The following is a 27,100-nucleotide window of genomic DNA, read 5'->3' as shown; positions in this document are numbered from 1 at the left end:
TGGAAATAAAAACAAAAATAAACAAATGGGACCTAATGAAACTTAAGTTTTTGCACCGCAAAGGAAACTACAAACAAGATGAAAAGACAACCCACAGAATGGGAGAAAATATTTGCAAACGAATCAATGGACAAAGGATTAATCTCCAAAATATATAAACAGCTCACGCAGCTCAATATTAAAAAAAAAACAACCCAACCTAAAAATGGGCAGAAGACCTAAATAGACATTTCTCCAAAGAGGACATATAGATGGCCAAGAAGCACATGAAAAGCTGCTCAACATCACTAATTATTAGAGAAATGCAAATCAAAACTACAGTGAGGTATCACACCTCACAGCAGTTAGAATGGGCATCATCAGAAAATCTACAAACAACAAATGCTGGAGAGGGTGTGGAGAAAAGGGAACCCTCTTGCACTGTTGGAGGGAATGTAAATTTATGCAGTCACTATGGAGAACAGTATGGAGGGTCCTTAAAAAACTAAGAATAGCATTACCATATGACCCAGCAATCCCACTACTGGGCATACACCCAGAGAAACCATAATTCAAAAAGACGCATGCACCCCAGTGTTCATTGCAGCACTATTTACAATCGCCAGGACATGGAAACAACCTAAATGCCCATCAACAGATGAATGGATAAAGAAGATGTGGTACATATATACAATGGAATATTACTCAGCCATAAGAAGGAACGAAACTGGGTCATTTGTAGAGATGTGGATGGATCTAGAGACTGTCATATGGAGTGAAGTAAGTCAGAAAGAGAAAAACAAATATCGTATATTAACACATATATGTGGAATCTAGAAAAATGGTACTGATGAACCGGTTTGCAGGGCAGAAAATGAGACACAGATACAGTGAACAAACGTATGGACACCAAGGGGGGAAAGTGGCGTGGAGGGGGTGGAGGTGGGGTGGTGTGATGAATTGGGAGATTGGGATTGACATGTATACACCAATATGTATAAAATGGATAACTAATAAGAGCCTGCTGTATAATAAAATAAATCAAATTAAATTAAAAAAAATAAAGAGATTAGGAGCAGTTGCTCTACTGACTTGCTGTATAAAAAGAAAAAGAAAATGCATTCCCTAATATGCAATAAATATTATGAAATCAATGCTAAAAGTTTAAGAGGTAAAAACTTAGTATGTTTTTGAAAACTCTAGTGGTGCTGTGTTGAAGGGTAATGTCTTACAGCAGAGATAGGCAAACTACAGCCTAGGGGCCAAAGTGGGCCCATGGCCTGTGTATTATTGTTTTTACATTTTTAAGTGGTTGCAAAAACAAAACAAAACAAAATAGAATGTGTGACAGAGGCAGAATGTGGCTGGCAAAGTCACAAAATATTTACTGTCTGGCCTTTTACAAAAACAGTTTGCCAAGCCCTGCTTCATGGGATTCCAACAAGCCTGGCAGGTATTCAAGGATTCTTAACATTTATTTATATAGGCACTGTGCCTAAGTGCTTTACATGCATGTAATTAATGGTCATGATATTATTAGGCTCATTCTATTGCTGTATCTATACCCTTTCTTCAAGAAGAATACCAGGCTTAAAGAGGTTATGTAACTTACCTAAAGTCCTACAGTTATTAGGTGGCAGAAATGAGATATAAACCGAAGTCTGTCTGACTCCAGGGTCCATAACGTTATAGTGCCATCTTCTTATTTCTATCTTCATCTCCAATAGACACGATCATTTTCACTTTTAAACTAATTACTGTTTATATATACTTTAATTCCTACTTAATACAAGTATTTAAATTGCTCTTACTGACACTCTGAAGAAGCAGTTTTGTCTAGAGCATTACTGATCAGTAGGTCAGGAGACTCTATGACCCTCAGTTTCATATTATAAGGAATAAGGGATAACAGTATATCTATAATTTATAGAGATGTATGAGGATGAATAAGCTTAGATGGAAATAAAGGTGACATGATACTATAAAACATTCTGGAAAGTAGTTTTAAAAATAGATATTTCTAATATAAAATGTAAAAACAAAATATTTTGCCATTAGAATTGTTCACAATCACATCTAGGAGGAAAAAAACAACTTTGTTTGATGTCTATATATAAGTGGTGAGATAGGAAGAAGGAAGAAGCCCAGGGGAATTTTAGACTACTATAAAAACAAACTAGAAATACTAAGTTTTATAAATGATAAGTAAAACCCTGAAGTTATTAAAGACTCAGAATAAATTAACATGTTCTACAGTAGTTCTTCCCATTTATTTTAGAAATAAAACCCTTTCTCAAATAGATGTCATTCGGTAGCCCAATAGACGTCATTCGGTAGCCCAATAGACTACCGAATAATAATAGGCTTTTTGACAAGACTATTATTGAAAAAGCTCTCTCAAATCAAAAGTAATTTTAAGAGGTAACTGAAAATACTTGATTACATTCTTCTAAATTTGATGCTTGGGGATTCACTGAGATTTACTGTCACTAAATCCTTTCAAAGTCAGTAGACTACTAGCTGCTTTAGAAAGGAAGGTTTGAGAAACCAACTGCCTGCCTCCAGCAAGTACCCTTGTTGAAGGATAATGCATAAAACTACTTCCAGTCAATCTGCGGCTTCTTTATACTAGAATATCCTAAAAAATTAGGATGATCTGATATGATACACTACTAAAGCATAAGCAAGTGGTCTGACAAAAGTCAATTCTGCAGTACACCATGAAGAGAAACAGTGTGGATAAAAAAATAAGAATACTGAAAGTTCCCTTCTAGAAATATGGTAGGCTAGATATTCAAAACCCACTCACTAAAAACACCTAAAATACAGGATGAAATATTAAAGGTATCCTTATAAATACATAGCTGAGTTTACAAGAAAGCAAGAGAAATTCTCAAGGGCTAAAAATGAAGTAGTAGCATGAATTCAGGTCATTAAGTGATTACTAAAGCTAACGATTAACATCTATTTTGGCAGTGACCTATACCCTTAGTATTTAAGGATATCACATAGAGGGATAGGAGTCAAGCCTTTGATCTCACACAAATTAGACGTGGGGCAGAGTATACCTTAACACTCAGAAACACTAAAGGGAAATGCCTTCAGTGAAAATGTCGACCAAAACCCAATCAACCACCACCACCACCAAGTCCACCCTGCAAAAGGAGATGACAAGTACACTTTATTTTTCTGAGGCACAGAAGAACATTTATGAAAACCACTTTCTAAACACCTCATAGACCAAAGATATGATAAAATTAGAAAATATTTAGACTTGAACAATTACAAAAATGCTATATAAAAGATCTTTTGAAATATAACTGAGTTACTACTTTCAGAGAAATCTACTGACATAAACACTTAGATAAAAAGACTACAAAAAAACAAATTGTGCAACTTAAGAAATCAGAAGAAAAAAGAGAAGAAAAAAAAGAGTAAGACAATAAATTAATGAAACAAAAACAAAAATCAAACTTGGTTTGTTAAAAAGACTAATGAAACTGGTGTTTAAATCTCCTAGAAAATATAGCTTACCAAAACTTATTCAGGAAAAAACAGAACAATGAAATAGTTTCATATCCATTAAATAAATCCGTACTATAAAATCAGGCCAGGCCGTTAGACCAGGCCGTTAGACAGATGAGTTTCATCACACATTCAAGTATAAGGGAACTCGAATCATACATAAACTGAGATTAAAGAAAAAAAAAATCGTACATAAACTGAGATTAAAGAAAAAAAAAAAAGTAACTCACCAATCCATTTTATCAATAATAACAAAACCCAACAAGGACAACAGGAAAAGGAAAATTATAGGCCAATATCACACCGAATAGATAAAATCCTAAATAAAATATTAGTAAACTGAACACAGTAAAAAAAAGATGAATATGTCATATCCAGAAGAAGTTAAACTTGATTTAACAATGTAAAATCTACTAATGCAATTTACCACACCAAGGAGAAAAAACCATATAATTCTAATGAGCAGAGGAAAAGTACATAATACCCAGATCACAGCCCTAAAGAATAAAAACTACAAAACTTTTAGAAGAAAACATACAAGAAAAGCATCATTACATTAGATTTGGCAATGATTTCTTAATTATGGCACCAAAAACACAGGCAATGAGAAAACAATAGATAAATTGGACTTCATCACAATTAAAACTTTTGTCCATCACAGAACACAGGGTGAAAAGGCTACCCAAAGAATGGGTGAAAATATATGCAAATCATATATCTGATAAGGGATCAATATTCAAAATACATAAAGAACTCCTACTACTCAGGAACAAAAAAATCAACCCAATTGAATAAACATTTCTCCAAAGAAGATTTATAGATGGCCAATAAAAACATGAAATGATGCTCAATGTCACTAATCATCAGGGAAATGCAAATCAAAACCACCAGTGAGATACCACTTCATACCCATCAGGATGATGTTTATTAAAAAAAAGCAGAAAATACAATATGTTGGTAAGGATGTGGAGAAACTGGAACCCCTGTGCATTGCTGGTGAGAATGTAAAGTGGTACACCACTGTGGAAAACAGCAAGGTGGTTTCCCAAAAAATTAAACATAGAATTACCATATGACTTATGAATTCCACTTCTGGGACTGTATCTAAAAGAAATGAAAGCAGGGACTTGAACAGATACCTGTACAGCGACGTTCACAGCACCATTATTTACAAAAGCCAACCACAGAGAAAACTCAAGTGTCCATCAACAGAAAGGAAGAGACAATTCCAACATACAATGAACTATTATTCAACTTTAATAAGGAATGAAATTCTGACACATGCTAAAACATGGATGAAACTTGAGGACATTATGGTAAGTGAAATAAGACACAAAAGGACAGATACTGTATGAGTCCATTTATATGAGCTACCTAGAATGGGCAAATTCAAAGACAGAAAATAGAATGGTGGTTGCCAGGGACTGGGCGGAGGTAGGAATACAGAGTTACTATTTAATGGCTATAATGTTTCACTTTGGGAAGATAAAAAACTTCTGGCATGAATGGTAACGATGGTGGCACAATAGTGTGAATATAGTGCCACTAAATTGTACACCTAAAAATAGTGAAAATGGTAAATTTTATGTTAGGCATATTTTACCACAATTTTTAAAAACTCAATACCCAGAGAGAGGAGGAAGATGGCGGAAGAGTAAGACGTGGAGTTCACCTTCCTCCCCACAGATACATCAGAAATACATCTACACGTGGAACAACTCCTACAGAACACCTACTGAACGCTGGCAGAAGACCTCAGACCTCCCAAAAGGCAAGAAACTCCCCACGTACCTGGGTAGGGCAAAAAAAGAATAAACAGAGACAAAAGAATAGGGACGGGACCTGCACCAGTGGGAGGGAGCCATGAAGGAGGAAAGGTTTCCACACACTAGAAGCCCCTTCACGGGCGGAGACTGCGGGTGGCGGGGCGGGGGGAGCTTCAGAGCCGCGGAGGAGAGAACAGCCACAGGGGTCCGGAGGGCAAAGCGGAGAGATTACCGCACAGAGAATCGGTGCCGACCAGCACTCACCAGCCCGAGAGGCTTGTCTGCTCAACCGCTGGGGCAGGCGGGGCTGGGAGCTGAGGCTCGGGCTTCGGTCAGAGCGCAGGGAGAGGACTGGCAGCGTGAAAACAGCCTGACGTGGTTCGTGCACCACGGCTAACCGGGAGGGAGTCCGGGAAAAAGTCTGGACCTGCCAAAGAGGCAAGAGACTTTTTCTTCCCTCTTTGTTTCCTGGTGCGCGAGGAGAGGGGATTAAGAGAACTGCTTAAAGGAGCTCCAGAGATCGGCGCGAGCAGCAGTGCGGACCCCAGAGACAGGCATGAGACGCTAAGGCTGCTGCTGCCGCCACCAAGAAGCCTGGGTGCGAACACAGGTCACTCTCCACACCTCTCTTCCAGGGAGCCTGTGCAGACCTCCACTGACAGGGTCCAGGGACCCAGGGACAACTTCCCCGGGGGAACGCACGGTGCGCCTCAGGCTGGTGCAACGTCACGCCGGCCACTGCTGCCACAGGTGCACCCCGCACTCTGTGCCCCTCCCTCCCCCCGGCCTGAGTGAGCCAGAGCCCCCGAATCAGCAGCTCCTTTAACCCCGTCCTGTCTGAGCGAAGAACAGATGCCCTCCAGCGACCTACACGCAGAGGCAGGGCCAAATCCAAACCTGAACCCTGGGAGCTGTGCAAACAAAGAAGAGAAAGGGAAATCTCTCCCAGCAGCCTCAGGAGCAGTGGATTAAATCTCCACAATCAACATGATGTACCCTGCATCTGTGGAACACCTGAAGAGACAACGAATCATCCCAAATAGAGGAGGTGGACTTTGAGAGCAAGATATATTATTTTTTCCCCTTTTCCGCTTTTTCTGAGTATGTGTACGCTTCTGTGTGAGATTTTGTCTGTATAGCTTTGCTTTCACCATTTGTCCTAGGGTTCTATCCATCCATTTTTTTTTTTTACTTAAAAAATTTTTTTTCTTAATAATTTTTTTATTTTATTATACCTTATTTTATTTTCTTCTATCCTTTCCTTGCTCCTTCCCTCCCTCCCTCTCTTTCTTTCTACTTTTTCTCCCTTTTATTCTGAGCGGTGTGGATGAAAGGCTCTGGTGCTGCAGCCAGCAGTCAGTGCTGTGACTCTGAGGTGGGAGAGCCAACTTCAGGACACTGGTCCACAAGAGACCTCCCAGCTCCACGTAATATCAAATGGCAAAAATCTCCCAGAGATCTCCATCTCAACACCACCACCCAGCTTCACTCGACGACCAGCAAGCTACAGTGCAGGACACCCTATGCCAAACAACTAGCAAGACAGGAACACAACCCCATCCATTAGCAGAGAGGCTGCCTAAAATCATAATAAGTCCACAGACACCCCAAAACACACCACCAGACGTGGACCTGCCCACCAGAAAGACAAGATCCAGCCCCATTCACCAGAACACAGGCACTAGTGCCCTCCACCAGGAAGCCTACACAACCCACTGAACCAACTTTAGCCACTGGGGACACACACCAAAAACAACGGGAACTACGAACCTGCAGCCTGCAAAAAGGAGACCCCAAACACAGTAAGTTAAGCAAAATGAGAAGACAGAAAAACACACAGCAGATGAAGGAGCAAGATAAAAACCCACCAGACGTAACAAATGAAGAGGAAATAGGCAGCCTACCTGAAAAAGAATTCAGAATAATGGTAGTAAAGATGATCCAAAATCTTGGAAATATAATAGACAAAATACAAGAAACATCTAACAAGGACGTAGAAGAACTAAAGATGAGACAAGCAACAATGAACAACACAATAAATGAAATTAAAAATACTCTAGAAGGGATCAATAGCAGAATAACTGAGGCAGAAGAACGGAAAGGGACCTGGAAGATAGAATACTGGAAATAACTACTGCAGAGCAGAATAAAGAAAAAAGAATGAAAAGGACTGAGGACAATCTCAGAGACCTCTGTGACAACATTAAACGCACCAACATTCGAATTATAGGGGTTCCAGAAGAAGAAGAGAAAACGAAAGGGACTAAGAAAATATGTGAAGACATTATAGTTGAGAACTTCCCTAATATGGGAAAGGAAATAGTTAATCAAGTCCAGGAAGCACAGAGAGTCCCATACAGGATAAATCCAAGGAGAAACACGTTAAGACGCATATTAATCAAACTGTCAAAAGTTAAATACAAAGAAAACATTAAAAGCAGCAAGGGAAAAACAACAAATAGCACAGAAGGGAATCCCCATAAGGTTAACAGCTGATCTTTCAGCAGAAACTCTGCAAGCCAGAAGGGACTGGCAGGATATATTTAAAGTGATGAAGGAGAAAAACCTGCAACCAAGATTACTCTACCCAGCAAGGATCTCATTCAGATTTGATGGAGAACTTAAAGCCTTTGCAGACAAGCAAAAGCTGAGAGAGTTCAGCACCACCAAACCAGCTCTACAACAAATGCTAAAGGATCTTCTCTAGGCAAGAAACACAAGAGAAGGAAAAGACCTATAATAACAAACCCAAAACAATTAAGAAAATGGGAATAGGAACATACATATCGATAATTACCTTAAATGTAAATGGATTAAATGCTCCCACCAAAAGACACAGACTGGCTGAATGGATACAAAAACAAGACCCATAGATATGCTGTGTACAAGAGACCCACTTCAGACCTAGAGACACATACAGACTGAAAGTGAGGGGATGGAAAAAGATATTCCATGCAAATGGAAACCAAAAGAAAGCTGGAGTAGCAATTCTCATATCAGACAAAATAGACTTTAAAATAAGGACTATTAGAAGAGACAAAGGACACTACATAATGATCAAGGGATCGATCCAAGAAGATATAACAATTTTAAGTATCTATGCACCTAACACAGGAGCACCTCAATACATAAGGCAAATACTAACAGCCATAGAAAGGGAAGTCGACAGTAACACGTTCATAGTAGGGGACTTTAACACCCCACTTTCACAAATGGACAGATCATCCAAAATGAAAATAAATAAGGAAACACAAGCTTTAAATGATACATTAAACAAGATGGACTTAATTGATATTTATAGGACATTCCATCCAAAATCAACAGAATACACTTTTTTCTCAAGTGCTCATGGAACATTCTCCAGGATAGATCATATATGGGGTCACAAATCAAGCCTTGGTAAATTTAATAAAACTGAAATTGTATCAAGTTTCTTCTCCGACCACAATGCTATGAGACTAGATATCAATTAGAGTAAAAGATCTGTAAAAAATACAAACACATGGAGGCTAAACAATACACTACTTAATAACGAAGTGATCACTGAAGAAATCAAAGAGGAAACCAAAAAATACCTAGGAACAAATGACAATGGAGACACGACGACCCACAACCTATGCGATGCAACAAAAGCAGTTCTAAGAGGGAGGTTTATAGCAATACAACCCTATCTTAAGAAACAGGAAACATCTCAAATAAACAACCTAACCTTGCACCTAAAGCAATTAGAGAAAGAAAAATAAAAAAACCCCAAAGTTAGCAGAAGGAAAGAAATCACAAAGATCAGATCAGAAATAAATGAAAAAGAAATGAAGGAAACGATAGCAAAGATCAATAAAACTGAAAGCTGGTTCTTTGAGAAGATAAACAAAATTGATAAACCATTAGCCAGACCCATCAAGAAAAAAAGGGAGAAGACTCAAATCAATAGAATTAGAAATGAAAAAGGAGAAGTAACAACTGACACTGCAGAAATACAAAAGCTCATGAGAGATTACTACAAGCAACTCTATGCCAATCAAATGGACAACCTGGAAGAAATGGACAAATTCTTAGAAATGCACAACCTGCCAAGACTGAATCAGGAAGAAATGGAAAATATGAACAGGCCAATCACAAGCACTGAAATTGAAACTGTGATTAAAAATCTTCCAACAAACAAAAGCCCAGGACCAGATGGCTTCACAGGCGAACTCTATCAAACATTTAGAGAAGAGCTAACACCTATCTTTCTCAAGCTCTTCCAAAATACAGCAGAGGGAGGAACACTCCCAAACTCATTGTACGAGGCCACCATCACCCTGATACCAAAACCAGACAAGGATGTCACAAAGAAAGAAAACTACAGGCCAATAACACTGATGAACATAGATGTAAAAATCCTCAATAAAATACTAGCAAACAGAATCCAACAGCACATTAAAAGGATCATACACCATGGATCAAGTGGCGTTTATTCCAGGAATGCAAGGATTCTTCAATATATGCAAATCAATCAATGTGATACACCATATTAACAAACTGAAGGAGAAAAACCATATGGTCATCTCAACAGATGCAGAGAAAGCTTTTGACAAAATTCAACACCCATTTATGATAAAAACGCTCCAGACTAGGCATAGAGAGAACTTTCCTCAACATAATAAAGGCAATATATGACAAACCCACATTCAATATCGTCCTCAATAGTGAAAAACTGAAAGCATTTCCACTAAGATCAGGAACAAGAGAAGGTTGCCCACTCTCACCACTCTTATTCAACATAGTTTTGGAAGTTTTAGCCACAGCAATCAGAGAAGAAAAGGAAATAAAAGGAATCGAAATCAGAAAGGAAGTAAAGCTGTCACTGTTTGCAGAGGACATAGAGAATCCTAAAGATGCTACCAGAAAACTACTAGAGCTAATCAATGAATTTGGTAAAGTAGCAGGATACAACATTAATGCACAGAAATCTCGGGCATTCCTATACACTAATGATGAAAAATCTGAACGTGAAATCAAGAAAACACTCCCATTTACCATTGCACAAAAAGAATAAAATATCTAGGAATAAACCTACCTAAGGAGACAAAAGACCTGTATGCAGAAAATTATAAGACACTGATGAAAGAAATTAAAGATGATACAAACAGATGGAGAGATATACCATGTTCTTGGGTTGGAAGAATCAACATTGTGAAAATGACTCTACTACCCAAAGCAATCTACAGATTCAATGCAATCCTTAGCAAACTACCACTGGCATTTTTCACAGAACTAGAACAGAAGATTTCACAATTTGTATGGAAACACAGAAGACCCCGAATAGCCAAAGCAATCCTGAGAACGAAAAACGGAGCTGGAGGATCAGGCTTCCTTACTTCAGACTATACTACAAAGCTACAGTGTCAAGAGAGTATGGTACTGGCACAAAAACAGAAATATAGATCAACGGAACTGGATAGAAAGCCCAGAGATAAACCCACGCACATATGGCCACCTTATCTTTGATAAAGAAGGCAGAAATGTACAGTGGAGAAAGGACAGCTCAGTAAGTGGTGCGGGGAAAACTGGACAGGTACATGTAAAATTATGAGATTAGATCACTGCCTAACACCATACACAAAAATAAGCTCAAAATGGATTAAAGACCTAAATGTAAGGCCAGAAACTATCAAACTCTTAGAGGAAAACAGAGGCAAAACACTCATGTCATAAATCACAGCAAGATCCTTTTTGACCCACCTCCTAGAGAAACGGAAATAGAAAGAAAAATAAACAAATGGGACCTAATGAAACTTCAAAGCTTTTGCACAGCAAAGGAAACCATAAACAAGACCAAAAGACAACCCTCAGAATGGGAGAAAATATTTGCAAATGAAGCAACTGACAGAGGATTAATCTCCAAAATTTACAAGCACCTCATGCAGCTCAATAACAAAAAAACAAACAACCCAATCCAAAAATGGGCAGAAGACCTAAATAGACATTTCTCCAAAGATATATAGACTGCCAACAAACACATGAAAGAATGCTCATGTGGGAAATGCAAATCAAAACTACAGTGAGGTACACCTCACACCAGTCAGAATGGCCATGATCAAAAAATCTACAAACAATAAATGCTGGAGACAGTGTGGAGAAAAGGGAACACTCTTCCACTGCTGGTGGGAATGTGAATTGGTACAGCCAGTATGGAGAACAGTATGGAGGTTCCTTAAAAAACTACAAATAGAACTACCATATGACCCAGCAATCCCACTACTGGGCATATACCCTGAGAAAACCATAATTCAAAAAGAGGCATGTACCAAAATTTTCATTTCAGCTGTATTTACAATAGCCCGGAGATGGAAACAATCTAAGTGCCCATCATCGGATGAATGGATAAAGAAGATGTGGCACATATATACAATGGAATATTACTCAGCCATAAAAAGAAACGAAATTGAGCTATGTGTAATGAGGTGGATAGACCTAGAGTCTGTCATAGAGAGTGAAGTAAGTCAGAAAGAGAAAGACACATACCGTATGCTAACACATATATATGGAATTTAAGAAAAAAAAATGTCATGAAGAACCTAGGGGTAAGACAGGAATAAAGACACAGACCTACTAGAGAAGGGACTTGAGGATATGGGGAGGGGGAAGGGTGAGCTGTGACAAAGCGAGAGAGAGGCATGGACATATATACACTACCAAACGTAAGGTAGATAGCTAGTGGGAAGCAGCCGCATAGCACAGGGAGATCAGCTCGGTGCTTTGTGACCGCCTAGAGGGGTGAGATAGGGAGGGTGGGAGGGAGGGAGACACAAGAGTGAAGAGATATGGGAACATATGTATAACTGATTCACTTTGTTATAAAGCGGAAACTAACACACCATTGTAAAGCAATTATACCCCGATAAAGATGTTAAAAAAAAAAAAAAAAGGTATGTACCAAAACGTTCATTGCAGCTCTATTTACAATAGACAGGAGATGGAAAGAACCTAAGTTTCCATCATTGGATGAATGGATAAAGAAGATGTGGCACATATATACAATGGAATATTACTCAGCCATAAAAAGAAACGAAATTGAGCTATTTGTAATGAGGTGAATGGACCTAGAGTCTGTCATAGAGTGAAGTAAATCAGGAGAAAAACAAATACTGTATGCTAACACATATATATGGAATTTAAGAAAAAAAATGTCATGAAGAACGTAGGGGTAAGACAGGAATAAAGACACAGACCTACTAGAGAATGGACTTGAGGATATGGGGAGGGGGAAGGGTAAGCTGTGACAAAGTGAGAGAGTGGCATGGACATATATACACTACCAAACGTAAAATAGCTAGCTAGTGGGAAGCAGCCGCATAGCACAGGGAGATCAGCTCGGTGCTTTGTGACCACCTAGAGGGGTGGGATTTGGAGGGAGGGAGACGCAAGAAGGAAGAGATATGGGGACATCTGTATATGTATAACTGATTCACTTTGTTATAAAGCAGAAACTAACACACCATTGTAAAGCAATTTTACTCTGATAAAGGTGTTAAAAATTTTATTATGAAGTATTTAATACATCTAAAAACATATAAAGAATAATGAGTAACCATATACTGCTAATCTAGCTATTAGAAAAAATAAAATATTTTACTTGGCCAAAATTCTCCTGTGAATCCCTTCCCATTTTCTTTGTGGTTTACAACATGTATATAACTGTAAGTAATATATACACTACTTCATTTTGCATGTATTTTGACTTACATAAGTGATACATGGTATGTACTCTTTTGCTATCCTAACCTCAGCATGAGAGATATTCATCTCATCCAAGTAACTGGTTATGAATGTACCACACTGGTATGTGAACATACCACAATTTATTTTTCCACCTAAGGATATTTTGTGTTTTTTTTGGTTTTGCTTTGCTGTTTTGCCAATACAGTACAAACCGTACTGCCGAGATTGTTCTTATGCACGTCTCTGTGCACATGAGCAAGAATTTTTCTAGGGCTGGCTTGGCTGATTCCTGGGATATGTACATATTCCACTTTCTTACATAATGCATATTGCTTTCTGAAGTGTTTGTTCTAGTTTACCACTTCATACTAGAACAATAGTAAGGATTCCTATTGCACATCCTTTCAACATTTAGAATTTCCCATAAGGCTTGAAATTCTTATCAATTTGATGGATGAAAAGTGGGATCTCATTGTGGTTTTAATCTTATAACTGACTGCTAATAAGGTAGAGCATCTTTTTGAGTGTTATTTGACGAATACTTTAAAGTAGTTGGATTTTTCAATCTTATTTTGTGGTTTGTGGTTTTCTATTTTATACAAGTTTTCCTATCTGAGGGTCATAAAGTTACTTTTATGTATATTTTTTAGAGGTCTTAAAATTTTGCCTTCCCACGTTATGTCTTCAATCCACATGGAGTTGATTTTTGTATTTGATAAGAAGTGTTCAGATTATCCATGTGGATAATCACTTGTTTTCAAACTTTTTATTGAACAGGCCATCCTTTTTCTACTAATTTGCACTGCCGCCCGTCATTTATTAAGGGTTTGTTAAATGGGGATCTGTGTTTAAGCTTTTTATTCTGTTCCATTGAGATACTGCAGTGATAAACCATCTTATTATAATAACTTTGTGTAAAATGTTTTGATATCTGAAATAAAAGGACTCTCCAATTTTCTTTACAAAAGTGTCTTACCCTTTTTTGGACCTTTGCTTCTAATTTTTTAAATCAGTTTGCATAAATCAGTATGGGAATTTGGTTGGGATTCTATTAAATTTATAATTTGGAGCAGAATTGACAACTTTACAATGAAAAATTCTTCCTTTCCATGAATATAGAATATCAGCATACAGTTTTATCTTTTTTTAATGTTTTTCAATAAAGTATAACTACACTCATAAGATCCTGCACATGCTGTGTTATAAGTATTCCTAATTTTTTGTTTTCTATTTATATTATGTTCATTTGTTCTTTTTGATATTTTAATTTTTATGTCTTAAAATTACATTTTTGAACTGTTTGCTGGTATATAAGAATGAAATATTTTTAATATTAGATATCATATTAAAAGTTTTCTATAGAACATTCTGTGTATTGAGTTGTTTTTGTTTTTTTTAACATCTTTATTGGAGTATAATTGCTTTACAATGGTGTGTTAGTTTCCGCTTTATAACAGTGAATCAGTTATACATATACATATGTTCCCATATCTCTTCCTTCTTGCGTCTCCCTCCCACCCTCCCTATCCCAACCCTCTAGGTGGACCCGCTAGGCAGATGTTTCCCACTAGCTATCTATTTTACATTTGGTAGTGTAAATAAGTCAATGTTACTCTTTCACTTCATCCCAGCTTACCCTGCCCCCTCCCTGTGTCCTCAAGTCCATTCTCTACGTCTGCGTCTTTATTCCTGTCCTGCCCCTAGGTTCATAAGAACCTTTTTTTTTTTTTAGATTCCATATATGTGTTACCATATGGTATTTTTCACTTTCTGACTTACTTCACTCTGTAAGACAGACTCTAGGTGCACCAGCCTCACTACAAATAACTCAATTTTGTTTCTTTTTATGGTTGAGTAGTATTCCATTGTATACATTGCCACATCTTCTTTACCCATTCATCTGTCCATGGATACTTAGGTTGCTTCCATGTCCTGGCTATTGTAAATAGTGCCGCAATAAACATTGTGGTACATAACTCTTTTTGAATTATGGTTTTCTCAGGGTACATGCCCAGTAGTGGGATTGCTGGGTCATAGAGTAGTTCTGTTTTTAGTGTTTTAAGGAACCTCCATACTGTTCTCCATAGTGGCTGCACCAATTTACATTCCCACCAACAGTGCAAGTGGGTTCCCTTTTCTCCACACCCTCTCCAGCATTTATTGTTTGTAGATTTTTTGATGATGGCCATTCTGACAAGTGTGAGGTGATACCTCATTGTAACTTTGATTTGCATTTCTCTAATGATTAATGAGGCTGAGCATCCTTTCATGTGCTTGCTGGCAATCTGTATATCTTCTGTGGAGAAACGTCTATTTAGGTCTTCTGCCCATTTTTGGATATATATTTTTTTTATATTGAGCTGCATAAGCTGCTTGTATATTTTGGAGATTAATCCTTTGTCAGTTACTTCATTTGCAAATATCTTCTCCCATTCTGAGGGTTGTCTTTTCATCTTGTTTATGGTTTCCATTGCTGTGCAAAAGGCTTTACGTTTCATTAGGTCCCATTTGTTTACTTGTTTTTATTTCCATTTCTCTAGGAGGTGGGTCAAAAAGGATCCTGCTATGATTTATGTCATAGAGTGTTCTATGTTTTCCTCTAAGGGTTTTATAGTGTCTGGCCTTACATTTAGGTCTTTAATCCATTTTGAGTTTACTTTTGTATATGGTGTTAGGGAGTGCTCTAATTTCATTCATTTACATGTAGCTGTCCAGTTTTCCCAGCACCACTTATTGAAAAGGCTGTCTTTTCTCCATTGTATATTCTTGCCTCCTTTATGAAAGATAAGGTGACCATTATAGGCAGGGGTTTATCTCTGGGCTTTCTATCCTGTTCCATTGATCTCTATTTCTGTGTTTGTGCCAGCACCATACTGTCTTGATTACTGTAGCTTTGTAGTATAGTCTGAAGACCGGGAGCCTGATTCCTCCAGCTCTGGCTTTCTTTCTCAAGACTGCGTTGGGTATTTGGGTTCTTTTGTGTTTCCATACAAATTGTGAAATTTTTTGTTCTAGTTCTGTGGAAAATGCCATTGGTAGTTTGATAGGGATTGCATTGAATCCGTAGATTGCTTTGGGTACTATAGTCATTTTCACAATATTGATTCTTCCAAAGCAAGAATATGGTGTATCTCTGTGTTTGTATCATCTTTAATTTCTTTCATCAGTGTCTCATAGTTTTCTGCATACAGGTTTTTTATCTCCTTAGGTAGGTTTATTCCTGGGTATTTTATTCTTTTTGTTGCAATGGTAAATGGGAGTGTTTCCTTAATTTCTCTCAGATTTTCTGTCGTCAGTATATAGGAATGCAAGAGATTTCTGTGCATTAATTTTGTATCCTGCTAATCTACCAAATTCATCAATTAGCGCCAGCAGTTTTCTGGTAGCATCTTTAGGATTTTCTATGTATAGTATCATGTCATCTGCAAACAGTGCCAGTTTTACTTCTTCTTTTCCGATTTGGATTCCTCTTATTTCTTTTTCTTCTCTGACTGCTGTGGGTAAAACTTCCAAAACTATGTTGAATACTGGTGAGAGTGGGCACCCTTGACTTGTTCCTGATCTTAGAGAAAATGGTTTCAGTTTTTCACCTTTGAGAAGGATATTGACTGTCGGTTTATCATATATGTCCTTTATTAAGTTGAGGTAGGTTCCCTCTGTGCCCACTTTCTCGTGAGTTTTTGTCATAAGTGGGTGATGAATTTTGTTGAAAGCTTTTTCTGCATCTACTGAGATTACCATATGGTTTTTATCCTTCAGTTTGTTAATATTGTGTATCACATTGATTAATTTCTGTATACCGAAGAATCCTTGCATTCCTTAGATAAACCCCACTTGATCATGGTGTATGACCCTTTTAGTGTGCGGTTGGATTCTGTGTGCTAGTATTTTGTTGAGGATTTTTGCATCTATGTTCATCAGGGATATTGGCCTGTAGTTTTCTTTTTTTGTGACATCTTTGTCTGGCTTTGGTATCAAGGTGATGGTGGCCTTGTAGAATGAGTTTGGGAGTGTTCTTCCCTCTGCTATATCTTGGAAGCGTTTGAGAATGATAGGTGTTAGCTCTTCTCTATATGTTTGATAGAATTCGCCTGTGAAGCCATCTGGTCCTGGGCTTTTCTTTGTTGGAAGATTTTTAATCACAGTTTCAATTTCAGTGCTTGTGATTGGTCTGTTTATATTTTCTATTTCTTCCTGGTTCAGTCTTGGAAGGTTGTGCTTTTCTAAGAATTTGCCCATTTCTTCCAGGTTGTCCATTTTATTGGCATACAGTTGCTTGTAGTAATCTCTCATGATCCTTTGTATTTCTACAGTGTCAGTTGTTACTTCTCCTTTTTCATTTCTAATTCTGTTGATTTGTCTTCTCCCTTTTTTTCTTGATGAGTCTGGCTAATGGTTTATCAATTTTATCTTCTCAAAGAACTAGCTTTTAGTTTTATTGACCTTTGCTATTGTTTCCTTCATTTCTATTTCATTGATTTCTGATCTGATCTTTATGATTTCTTTCCTTCTATTAACTTCGGGGTTTTTTTGTCCTTCTTTCTCTAATTCCTTTAGGTGTAAGGTTAGGTTGTTTGAGATATTTCTTTTTCCTTCAGGTATGATTGTATTGCTATAAACTTCCCTCTTAGAACTGCTTTTGCTGCATCCCAGAGGTTTTGTGTCACCGTGTTTCTATTGTCATTTGTTTCTAGGTATTTTTTGATTTCCTCTTTGATTTCTTCAGTGATTTCTCGGTTATTTAGTAGTGTATTGTTTAGCCTCCATGTGTTTGTATTTTTTACAGATTGCTTTCCTGTAACTGATATCTAGTTTCAAAGCGTTGTGGTTGGAAAAGATACTTGATACAATTTCAGTTTTCTTAAATTTACTAAGGCTTGATTTGTGACCTATGATATGGTCTATCCTGGAGAATATTCCATGAGTACTTGAGAAGAAAGTGTATTCTTCTGCTTTTGGATGTAATGTCCTATAAATACCAATTAAGTTCATCTTGTTTAATGTCATTTAAAGCTTGTGTTTCCTTATTTATTTTCATTTTGGATGATCTCTTCATTGATGAAAGTGAGGTGTTAATACCCCTACTATGATTGTGTTACTGTCGATTTCCCCTTTATGGCTGTTAACATTTGCCCTATGTATTGAGGTGCTCCTATGTTGGGTGCATAAATACTTACAATTGTTATATCTTCTTGGATTGATCCCTTGATCATTATGTAGTGTCCTTTTGGTCTCTTGTAATAGTGTTTATTTTAAAGTCTATTTTGTCTGATATGAGAATTGCTACTCCAGCTTTCTTTTGATTTCCATTTGCATGGAATATCTTTTTCCATCCCCTCAGTTTCAGTCTGTATATGTCCCTAGATCTGAAGTGGGTCTCTTGTAGACAGCATATATACGGGTCTTGTTTTTGTATCCATTCAGCCAGTCTATGTCTGTTGGTTGGAGCATTTAATCTATTTACATTTAAGGTAATTATCGATATGTATGTTCCTATTCCCATTTTCTTAATTGTTTTGGGTTACTGTAGGTCTTTTCCATCTCTTGTGTTTCCTGCCTAGAGAAGTTCCTTTAGCATTTGTCAAGCTGGTTTTGTGGTGATGAATTCTCTTAGTTTTTGCTTGTCTGTAAAGGCTTTAATTTCTCTGTTGAATCTGAATGAGATCCTTGTGGGTAGAGGAATCTTGGTTGTAGGTCTTTCCCTTTCACCACTTTAAACATGTCCTGCCACTCCCTTCTGTCTTGCTGAGTTTCTACTGGAAGATCAGCTGTTAACCTTATGGGGATTCCCTTGTATGTTATTTGTTGCTTTTCCGTTGCTGCTTTTAATATTTGTTCTTTGCACTTAATTTTTGATAGTTTGATAAATATGTGTCTTGGTGTGTTTCTCCTTGGATTGATCCTGTATGGGACTCTCTGCGCTTCCTGGACTTGATTGACTACGTCCTTTCCCATGTTAGGGACATTTTTCAACTATAATCTCTTCCAATATTTTCTCAGTCCCTTTCTTTTCCTCTTCTTCTTCTGGGACCCCTATAATTCAAATGTTGGTGCGTTTAATGTCCCAGAGATCTCTGAGACTGTCCTCAATTCTTTTCATTCTTTTTTTTGTTTATTCTGCTCCCTCGCAGTTACTTGCACCATTTTATCTTCCAGCTCACTTATCCTTTCTTCTGCCTAAATTATTCTGCTATTGATTCCTTGAGTATTTTTAATTTCAGTAATTGTGTTTTTCATCACTGTTCGTTTGTTCCTTAGTTCTTCTAGATCCTTGATAAATGTTTTTTGTATTTTCTCCATTCTGTTTTTGAGATTTTGAATCATTTTTACTATCATTACTCTGCATTCTTTTTCAGGTAGGTTGCCTATTTCGTCGTCATTTATTTGTCTTGCAGGTTTTTACCTTGCTCCATTGTCTGCAACATAGTTTTTTGTTGTTTCTTTTTTTTTTTTTTTTTTTTGATGGGTGGTGCTGTATTCCTGTCTTACTGGTTGTTTGGCCTGAGATGTCCACCACTGGTGTCTGCAGGCAGTTGGATAGAGCCAGGTCTTGGTGCTGAGATGAGGACCTTCAGGAGGTGTCACTCCAATTAATATTCCCTGGGGTCTGATGTTCTCTGTTAGGCCAGAGATTTGAACTCAGAGCTCACACCACAGGAGCTCAGGCCTGACCTCCGGCCTGGGAACCAAGATTCCGTAAGCCTCATGGGGGAGGGGAGGGGAGGGGAGGGGAGGGGAGGGGAGGGACAGATCAGTACAATATCAAAGAATAGAAAACAAAATACAATTAGAAAGATATAAAATATATTAGAAAAAAATAAAACTATAATTGAAACAACTGCAACAAAATAAAACCACAACAGAAAAAAAAAAAGGGTGGAGGGCGGGAACAAGGCAAAATGAGAGAAGAATAACAAAGTATAAAGAGTAAAAAAATAAGAAATGCTGCCCACAACTCTTTACTGGCAATTTTGCTTACCACACTGAGACTACATCCTGAGATGGTAGTCTACAGTGCAGCATTATACCCATCAAAGAGCACAATTACCAAGTAAGAGGCATTTGTTACAAGGTTAAAATAAAAGTTCAGGGTGTTACAAACTCACACAAACCAAGTAATGCCTGTGTATAAAACAGATCTAAGAGGAACAAGTGAGTTGAAGAGAGAAGAGGGAGTCAGAAGGTCCAGAATCCCTTAGCCTTGCCTGCTTAAAAAAAAGAAGTGACACACATAAAACTTCAAGGGAAGAAAAACGTTAGTTTAACTAAATTCTAGAGAACCTGGCAGAAATCACATATGTATGTATTCTGCTACCAAAATATTTAATGACTGTAAACACTAATCACTCTTTCTTACCTATGGTTGGGTTATTAGTCGCATATTGAGAGAGCAGATCTTCATCAGTTTCCTCATGCTTTTCATTTGGAGCAAAGTCTTTCTTAGAGAAGCTGCTCTTCTTCCTTTTTAAAAGGGTTGTTTTACTTTCAGGTTGGTCTGAAACTGGAATTTCCACGGGCTGGTAGTTAGCATGGATATATGGCTCTTCAGGAAGCATATTACCTTTACTAAAACACTCTAGCAACCATTTTGCTCCCACTACATGAGGCCTACAAAAATAGTACATAGTTATATATTAGTTTAAACTATAAGGACCACAATCCCACTTGCCATGCAGTTTACATAATTGCCAGGACATGCAATTTAAAAAAAATTATCAGAGTAGAAATTGCTTTGAATTAAAAACTGACAAAACCTGTGGGCTGATTTATCCCAAAACTGTTTCAATTCATCATCATAATCTCCCACAATAACATGAGTTACATCTTCATTGAGCTGATTAAAGCGAACTCCACCTCCACTGTTAATAAGTCTTCTCAGTTTATCTAGCTTTCTGCCACTAAAACCGCAAAGATAGATCTGCAAAGAAAGAAAACATTTACTTTAGATTAATGTATTTAAAATGGCTTATTTCTCTCAATAGAAACCTATTTATTAAAAGCATATATCTAAATCCATTGTGCGTAAATAAGACAACTCTTGTTTACACTTTAAGATACATTAAGAAGTGACGTATATTCTGAAGGTTTGAATTTTAAAATATTCTTAAATTTTATCATTTCTTCACAATCCCATAGCATTATTACCCTTTACAGTAGACACTGCTTGATAAGTATTCTGAGGCTTTAAATAAAATAGAAGCCAGATTAATTCAATTATCTTCTGAACATTAGTGCATAGCAATTTCTAAAATCAGGTAGCTTCTTAAGTTGTTCTTACCACTTTTAAATTTTAAAGTAATTACAGAAATAAACTGGCGTTAAACACTTGAATTCAGAAAAGCTAGGTTTAAATTTTGGTTCAGCTGCCAATGATTAACCACATGACCACCTCAAGATACTCAGACACTTTAAACCAATTTTCTTACTTATATATTGAGATATCTTTTTCACAGAGTTGATTAAACAAGAAAATTTAAGTCAAAGAGCTAAGCAGAATGCTTAGGATGATATGTAAGCAGTAACTTATTTTTAACTATCAATATGTGTATATATACTTTTGGAGGCACGGATGGGGTTATGTATGTATTTAAACCAATTTAATCAATATAACTATCTTCTTCAACTCTATTTTACATAACGTGTCTTTAAAAAACTTCTTAATGACCAATCTATTTCTAACTGCATTTATATCCCAAACTAAATAACCTCCATCACTAGAATACACTTTAACAAAAATAAGGAATCATATGTTTTTCTATACAAATAATTAAGTCATATCCAGAATTAGTATAGTCTAGATAAAAGATTACACAACACACTTCCTGTTCTGCTAGTAAACTGCTAAGTTTTAAAAGTATAGAAAGGAAGGTAATTTGCCCAATTTCCTTAACAATAAAATAAGGTTAAATCTTTGCTACTCTAAAATTAATGCTTAGCCTATTGATTCTACAAACAAGAATATATTAAGTATTCAGTTCTAGGAGATATATATATGATGATCCCATCAAAGGCACTTACAAGATAGTTACTCAGACACTAAAAAATAAAATAGCCCAAGAGATATTAAACAAAGCAGTACACCTAATGGTTAGGAATATAGGCTTTGGAGTAGATGTCTGGCTACTTAATGTCTGTGAGATTCTGAACAGGAACTTTAATCCTCTAAGTATCAGTCTCAATATTATCTGTTTTAGAGTTATTTGTGGGAATTAAATGGGATTATATATAAAACGTATCAACAATGTATATGAAATAATTAGCACACTGTCTAGCATGTTATAAACACTTAATAAATGATAGCTATAAATAAAAATTCATTAAGTGGTTCAGAAACTAAATGCTCTCAAAACACAGTAGATGGAAAGATTAAGGTAGTTATTAGGAAGGTTCAGAGAAGAGTTGAAAAAAATGATATGAACTTTTAATGGATGAGAGATGAAGGTACGCCCCAGGCATAGAGCCCCTAAGCTAAAAGATAGACATGGCCTAATGAGTGCATCTGCTTAGCTAGAGTGGAGGGCTTATGTAAATAAGGAACAAGCCCAACTCTAAAGGGTCTTCAAAGTGAAGCTACAAGTACTAAAGTATATTATCACTTACTGCATTTATTACATGATAAAGACATACCCGACAACCATCTAATAAATCTTCAGGTGCCTGAAATGCACTGACATCCAGATTTTCAAGTGTAGGCTCCACTTTGCTATTAAGAACTGAACTACATGTCGATTCATTTATGCAACTTGCACTGATGTTGGAAATATGGCTGACATCTGAAAGAGCATAACCTACATATTGAAAACAAAGATGTAATTTATGGAGATAAAATAATTGTGATTACATATTTTCCTACACACGAACTTTTCTTATACAAAAAGAGCCATGAACAATTTCTAAAGTAAGATTCAAATGCTTTTACTGAAATCTTGGTGGCAAAGTATGAAAAGGGAAAATGAAACTAATTAAGGCTCATATCTTATTTAAATGAAAATATATTTAATACATTCTCTTAATAGTGACTTGCTTCCAATAAAAATCTGAAGTTGCTGGCTTTAAGGTCCAAGAAAGTTACATTTGAAAAAAAATTTATAACATTTGTTAAATTGCCAACATTAATACCTCCAAAACAGAAATGGTTTTAAATTTTATATGAATACAGATGATCTATAACAATTGTAGCAAACTAATAAAGAAAATGTACTTATACCTGCCAGTCAAGTTTTAAAAAATTAATTCTCTTAAGTCTTTATTAACATTCTTAATTTCTTTAATAATCTTGTGCATTGCATGAGGGTATGAAAGTACGCACTCATTATAAAAAGAAATATCAGGAGTTCTGGACTAATTTTTTAATACAATTCAGTTATTTTATTATACAATTATACCTGGAAGCATAGCAAGAAAAGATGGAATTTCCTACTGTACCTCCCTGATCCTATTAACAAATCAATTCTTACACAGAAAACTGACTGTCTTAAAACTGATTGTTTACTTTAATCCGAAAGAGACTTACTATTAGTTGTGTTGATCTGGCCAGTAGGAGTTGAAGTATCAGGCATAGTCTTTGTTTCTGGTGTAGGCTCTGTCTTATATATGGATTCATCCTGACAAAAACCTTTCTCAACACTGTCAAAAAACCACTGCACAGTCACACAGTGTACATTCCATCTCCTGGCACATTCATATTTTTGACCTATTATGTTCATTAAGAAAGAGAAACACAGAGAGAGAGAAATGCAAACCATTAAAATCTTTGCAGAAATATTTAAATGACAGGTTATAAAAAAAATCTACCTGGGACAAAATTAAAGTTACCAGCAATTACTCTTACTTTTAACAGTATGCTATACAGTGTATTAAAAGGTAATATATTAGGTTATTGCTCAATTATATTTTCTATGTGTTGTTAAATACACATGCTATGATGCTATGTGAGGGGGTTTATCTTTTACAAAACTGCACAGAGGCAGAGGCAACTGTGGGGTAACTCAGTATTTTCGAGTACAGCCTCCATCATTTAAATTCTTTAAACCATTTTCTTAATCTGTAACATGGGGATAACTCACAGAATTATGTGGTTTAATAAACTGTATAAAATAACCGTGAAAATTATAAATGTCTGCAATATAAAAAACAGCAACTTTCAAGAGACTATTCCTATGTCAACAGGATTCTACTTGAAGTCCAGGATAAAAAGGCAAATAGTTAAATAAGTCATATAAAAATTACGTATCTTTTATTGCCTTAAAAAAACTTTTTAACACAATGTATTTTGAAACGGTATAGAGAAACTGAGGACAATATATAGTAAACAATAACAAGAAAGGTTTCTTTGACGTTCATGAGAGCTGAGAGATGTACTGTCTTTAGATTCAGAAAACCAATAGCAGTTATCAACTTTACTCACAATCATAATATCATAATTGGCCATACCCAAAGTTCTCACTTAAAGACAATTATTAATTTTAATTTTTTCCCTAATTTTACTTATTTAGGGAGCTTAATAAAACACAGTACAGATATAAAAAGATATAATAAAAATATTAATAAAACTCTGCTCTTATCAATTTTTATATATTTTAAGAGTACTGGTAAAAAATATTCTCCAAGCTGTGACAGGGCGAGAGAGAGTCATGGACATATACACACTAACAAACGTAGTAAGGTAGATAGCTAGTGGGAAGCAGCCACATGGCACAGGGATATTGGCTCGGTGCTTTGTGACAGCCTGGAGGGGTGGGATAGGGAGGGTGGGAGGGAGGGAGACGCAAGAGGGAAGACATATGGGAACATGTGTTTATGTATAACTGATTCACTTTGTTATAAAGCAGAAACTAACACACCATTGTAAAGCAATTATACCCCAATAAAGATATTAAGAAAAAAAAATATTCTCCAGAATAAAGGTTATAGAACACCAAAATTAACTGCAATTTTAAGGAATTCTTCTTCTTGGTAATATATTTTTCTTCTTTTAGTTGTCTCATGTTCTGCAAGGTGCATCTTCAAGTTAAAACTTGTAGTTCATTGAGTAAGGCTGATTCATTCAACTAAAAACTAAGCCAAGCCTTTAAAATTTATAATTAGAAAGAAGTGTAATTTAGCGACATCTATTAGCTTTCTTGTTATTCATCCAAATCTCTCATCTCTTAAGTACTGGGTAACCGTGTGGGGACTTAAAAAACAAACAAAAAAAGATCTGAAAATAAATTTAGATAAAACCCCACTGGAAATTTTTGTTTTTTATTTATTCAATGACCTGATAAAGACTTGGGAAGTCATGTAAGTTTTCTAAAGATTATAAACCAAACTATGTTTGCAAGAAAAAAAACCATAGCAGATTTATGACATGTCAGAAGTAAAAGGTATTCTATAATGATCTTAAAATGTTAAGTAGTAGAAAATGTTGCATTTGTTCATTTGGGAAACAGTTTTACCTTTTGGTTCTTGCACAATGAGGTGTGTACACTCATTCATTTTCAACTGTCCCATATATTGACCTCCATGCTTAACTGTGAGTTGCTGAACTTCTTTCCTGTCTAAGCCACGTAAGCCAGTGACACAGATTATGCAACCAAGAAAAATAGGACACTTGAAGTCTTCCATGTCTATATCGGTATATCTAATTATTTTTCTGGGGAAAACAAACAATAAAAAAGAAAAAAACATTAACATATTAAATATACCAGATAGTTTAAATTTACCAGAAGAATAATGACAAACAACAGAAATATCACTAATGCTTTCCTCATTTTTTAGGATTTTAATCATTATTAAGAAAAGGGAAACTGATAAACACACTTCGAATGATACTAATTGCTCATGTAGCTCAAACCATGTCTCTAATAAAAACTAATGTTTCAGAGTCTCTCAAATAAAACTGTTTTACGGGAAAATATATATTTCATTAACTGTAAATCCATGCTGGTGAAAGTGGTGCATTTTCCAAAATTATAAGTCTAAATTTCTACCTAAAAACCCAAAGGTTCTTTGGTTGCCTACTAGAAAAACAGACTTTTAATTCCTCCATTATACTATACAAATAATAAGGAATGCTTTTTGTCAGAATGCCAACAAAAATATCATTATCATTCTGTTGCCGTGCTAGGCAGATGTGCTGACGAAACAGGCTAGGAATGAGGGTGCCAACGTGGAGACGTGTTTAGGATGTGCTAGATGGTGTTGAAAGGAAGACTGGAAAATGCCTGTTTAATTCAAACAGTGGTACCTGGACTTATTGGTTGTTAATATAATTCTAATGGAAACTCAATTCTATCCTTTGAAATAGGCTCTAAGCTCCATGAGGGCAGGGATGCTGTCCTGTTCTGCTCTCCACTTATATCTAATGCCTAACTCAGGCCAGGTACATAAAATGGGCTCAGTTAATGTTTACTGAATGATCACATCTCAGTTAATGGCTTATATGTGTTTATATTCAACCTTAAATATGTCTCTTTTGGGAGGGAATACGAATGCCAAAGTGGCTAAAATTTACTCTCCATCTTAACATGTTAGCACAGTATTGAAGGATAAACGCAACATAAAAGCTACAGTTGCCACACTGATTTTCTCCACTATTTTATAAATGTTTACTTCTGAAAACCATTTTATTATCAAAGCATTGCTTACCTTGTAGCCAATGCTAAAGCCCATAGCCCATTCCACCTATCAACTTATACCTTGATAATAAGAGCTTGTAGATTACCTTTTGTTTTCATTGGAGAGAAGAGTAATGATCCTATTTTTGTCCCCAAATAACAAATCCAAAGAGGATACCATAAAACCTCCCCTATGAAAACCCACAATGTGCCAAAGTGATTGAATGTATCATTTATTCAAATCTAGAAAATATCTGAATATCTTTCTTACTTCTCTTGTGACTTCTCCCAAAGTGTTTTTACCCAGGAAGGAAGTAAAATAGGTTTCTTCAGGTTTGCAGCAACTAAATACTTTTTGCTACCAACTTCTCCTGCAATAAGGTGAGTTACTGATATGTTAAGGTCTCTGTATATGCGTCCACCCATCATTTGTACATATTTATGAACTTCTTCCTGTAGCCCCAAAAGAAAATATATTGTTAATACTGAAACAAACAATATCTTTTCCATTTTTTTATACAATATCCC

The 27,100-nt window shown here is 36.2% G+C and overlaps 1 protein-coding gene across 6 annotated transcripts in view; it reads right to left on the bottom strand.

Moving 5' to 3' along the window:
- Positions 1-27,100, bottom strand: part of TOPBP1 (DNA topoisomerase II binding protein 1) — a 77,677-nt gene that overhangs the window by 45,094 nt on the left and 5,483 nt on the right. For 5 of the 6 annotated variants that reach the window (XR_016393141.1, XM_089911131.1, XM_089911130.1 and 2 more), the window contains 6 exons: positions 26,844-27,025; positions 25,412-25,608; positions 23,488-23,667; positions 22,575-22,762; positions 20,729-20,892; positions 20,332-20,582 (listed from right to left, as the gene is read on the bottom strand). Coding sequence is in view for 5 of the 6 variants with exons in the window: in XM_089911131.1 (XP_089767257.1) it covers positions 20,332-20,582; positions 20,729-20,892; positions 22,575-22,762; positions 23,488-23,667; positions 25,412-25,608; positions 26,844-27,025 (1,162 nt within the window). In the remaining variant the exon portion in view is untranslated. The remainder of the gene's footprint in view (positions 1-20,331; positions 20,583-20,728; positions 20,893-22,574; positions 22,763-23,487; positions 23,668-25,411; positions 25,609-26,843; positions 27,026-27,100) is intronic. The other variant, XM_022582520.3, reaches the window with a different exon arrangement.

Source organism: Delphinapterus leucas, chromosome 4 (genome assembly GCF_059928025.1).
Source record: "Delphinapterus leucas isolate spDelLeu-1000000601 "Yukka" chromosome 4, BTC_Dleu_Yukka2, whole genome shotgun sequence".
Classification (NCBI taxonomy): domain Eukaryota; kingdom Metazoa; phylum Chordata; class Mammalia; order Artiodactyla; family Monodontidae; genus Delphinapterus; species Delphinapterus leucas.
The sequence above is the reverse complement of the archived record's forward strand: the minus strand, read 5'-3'. Positions and strand labels throughout refer to the sequence as shown.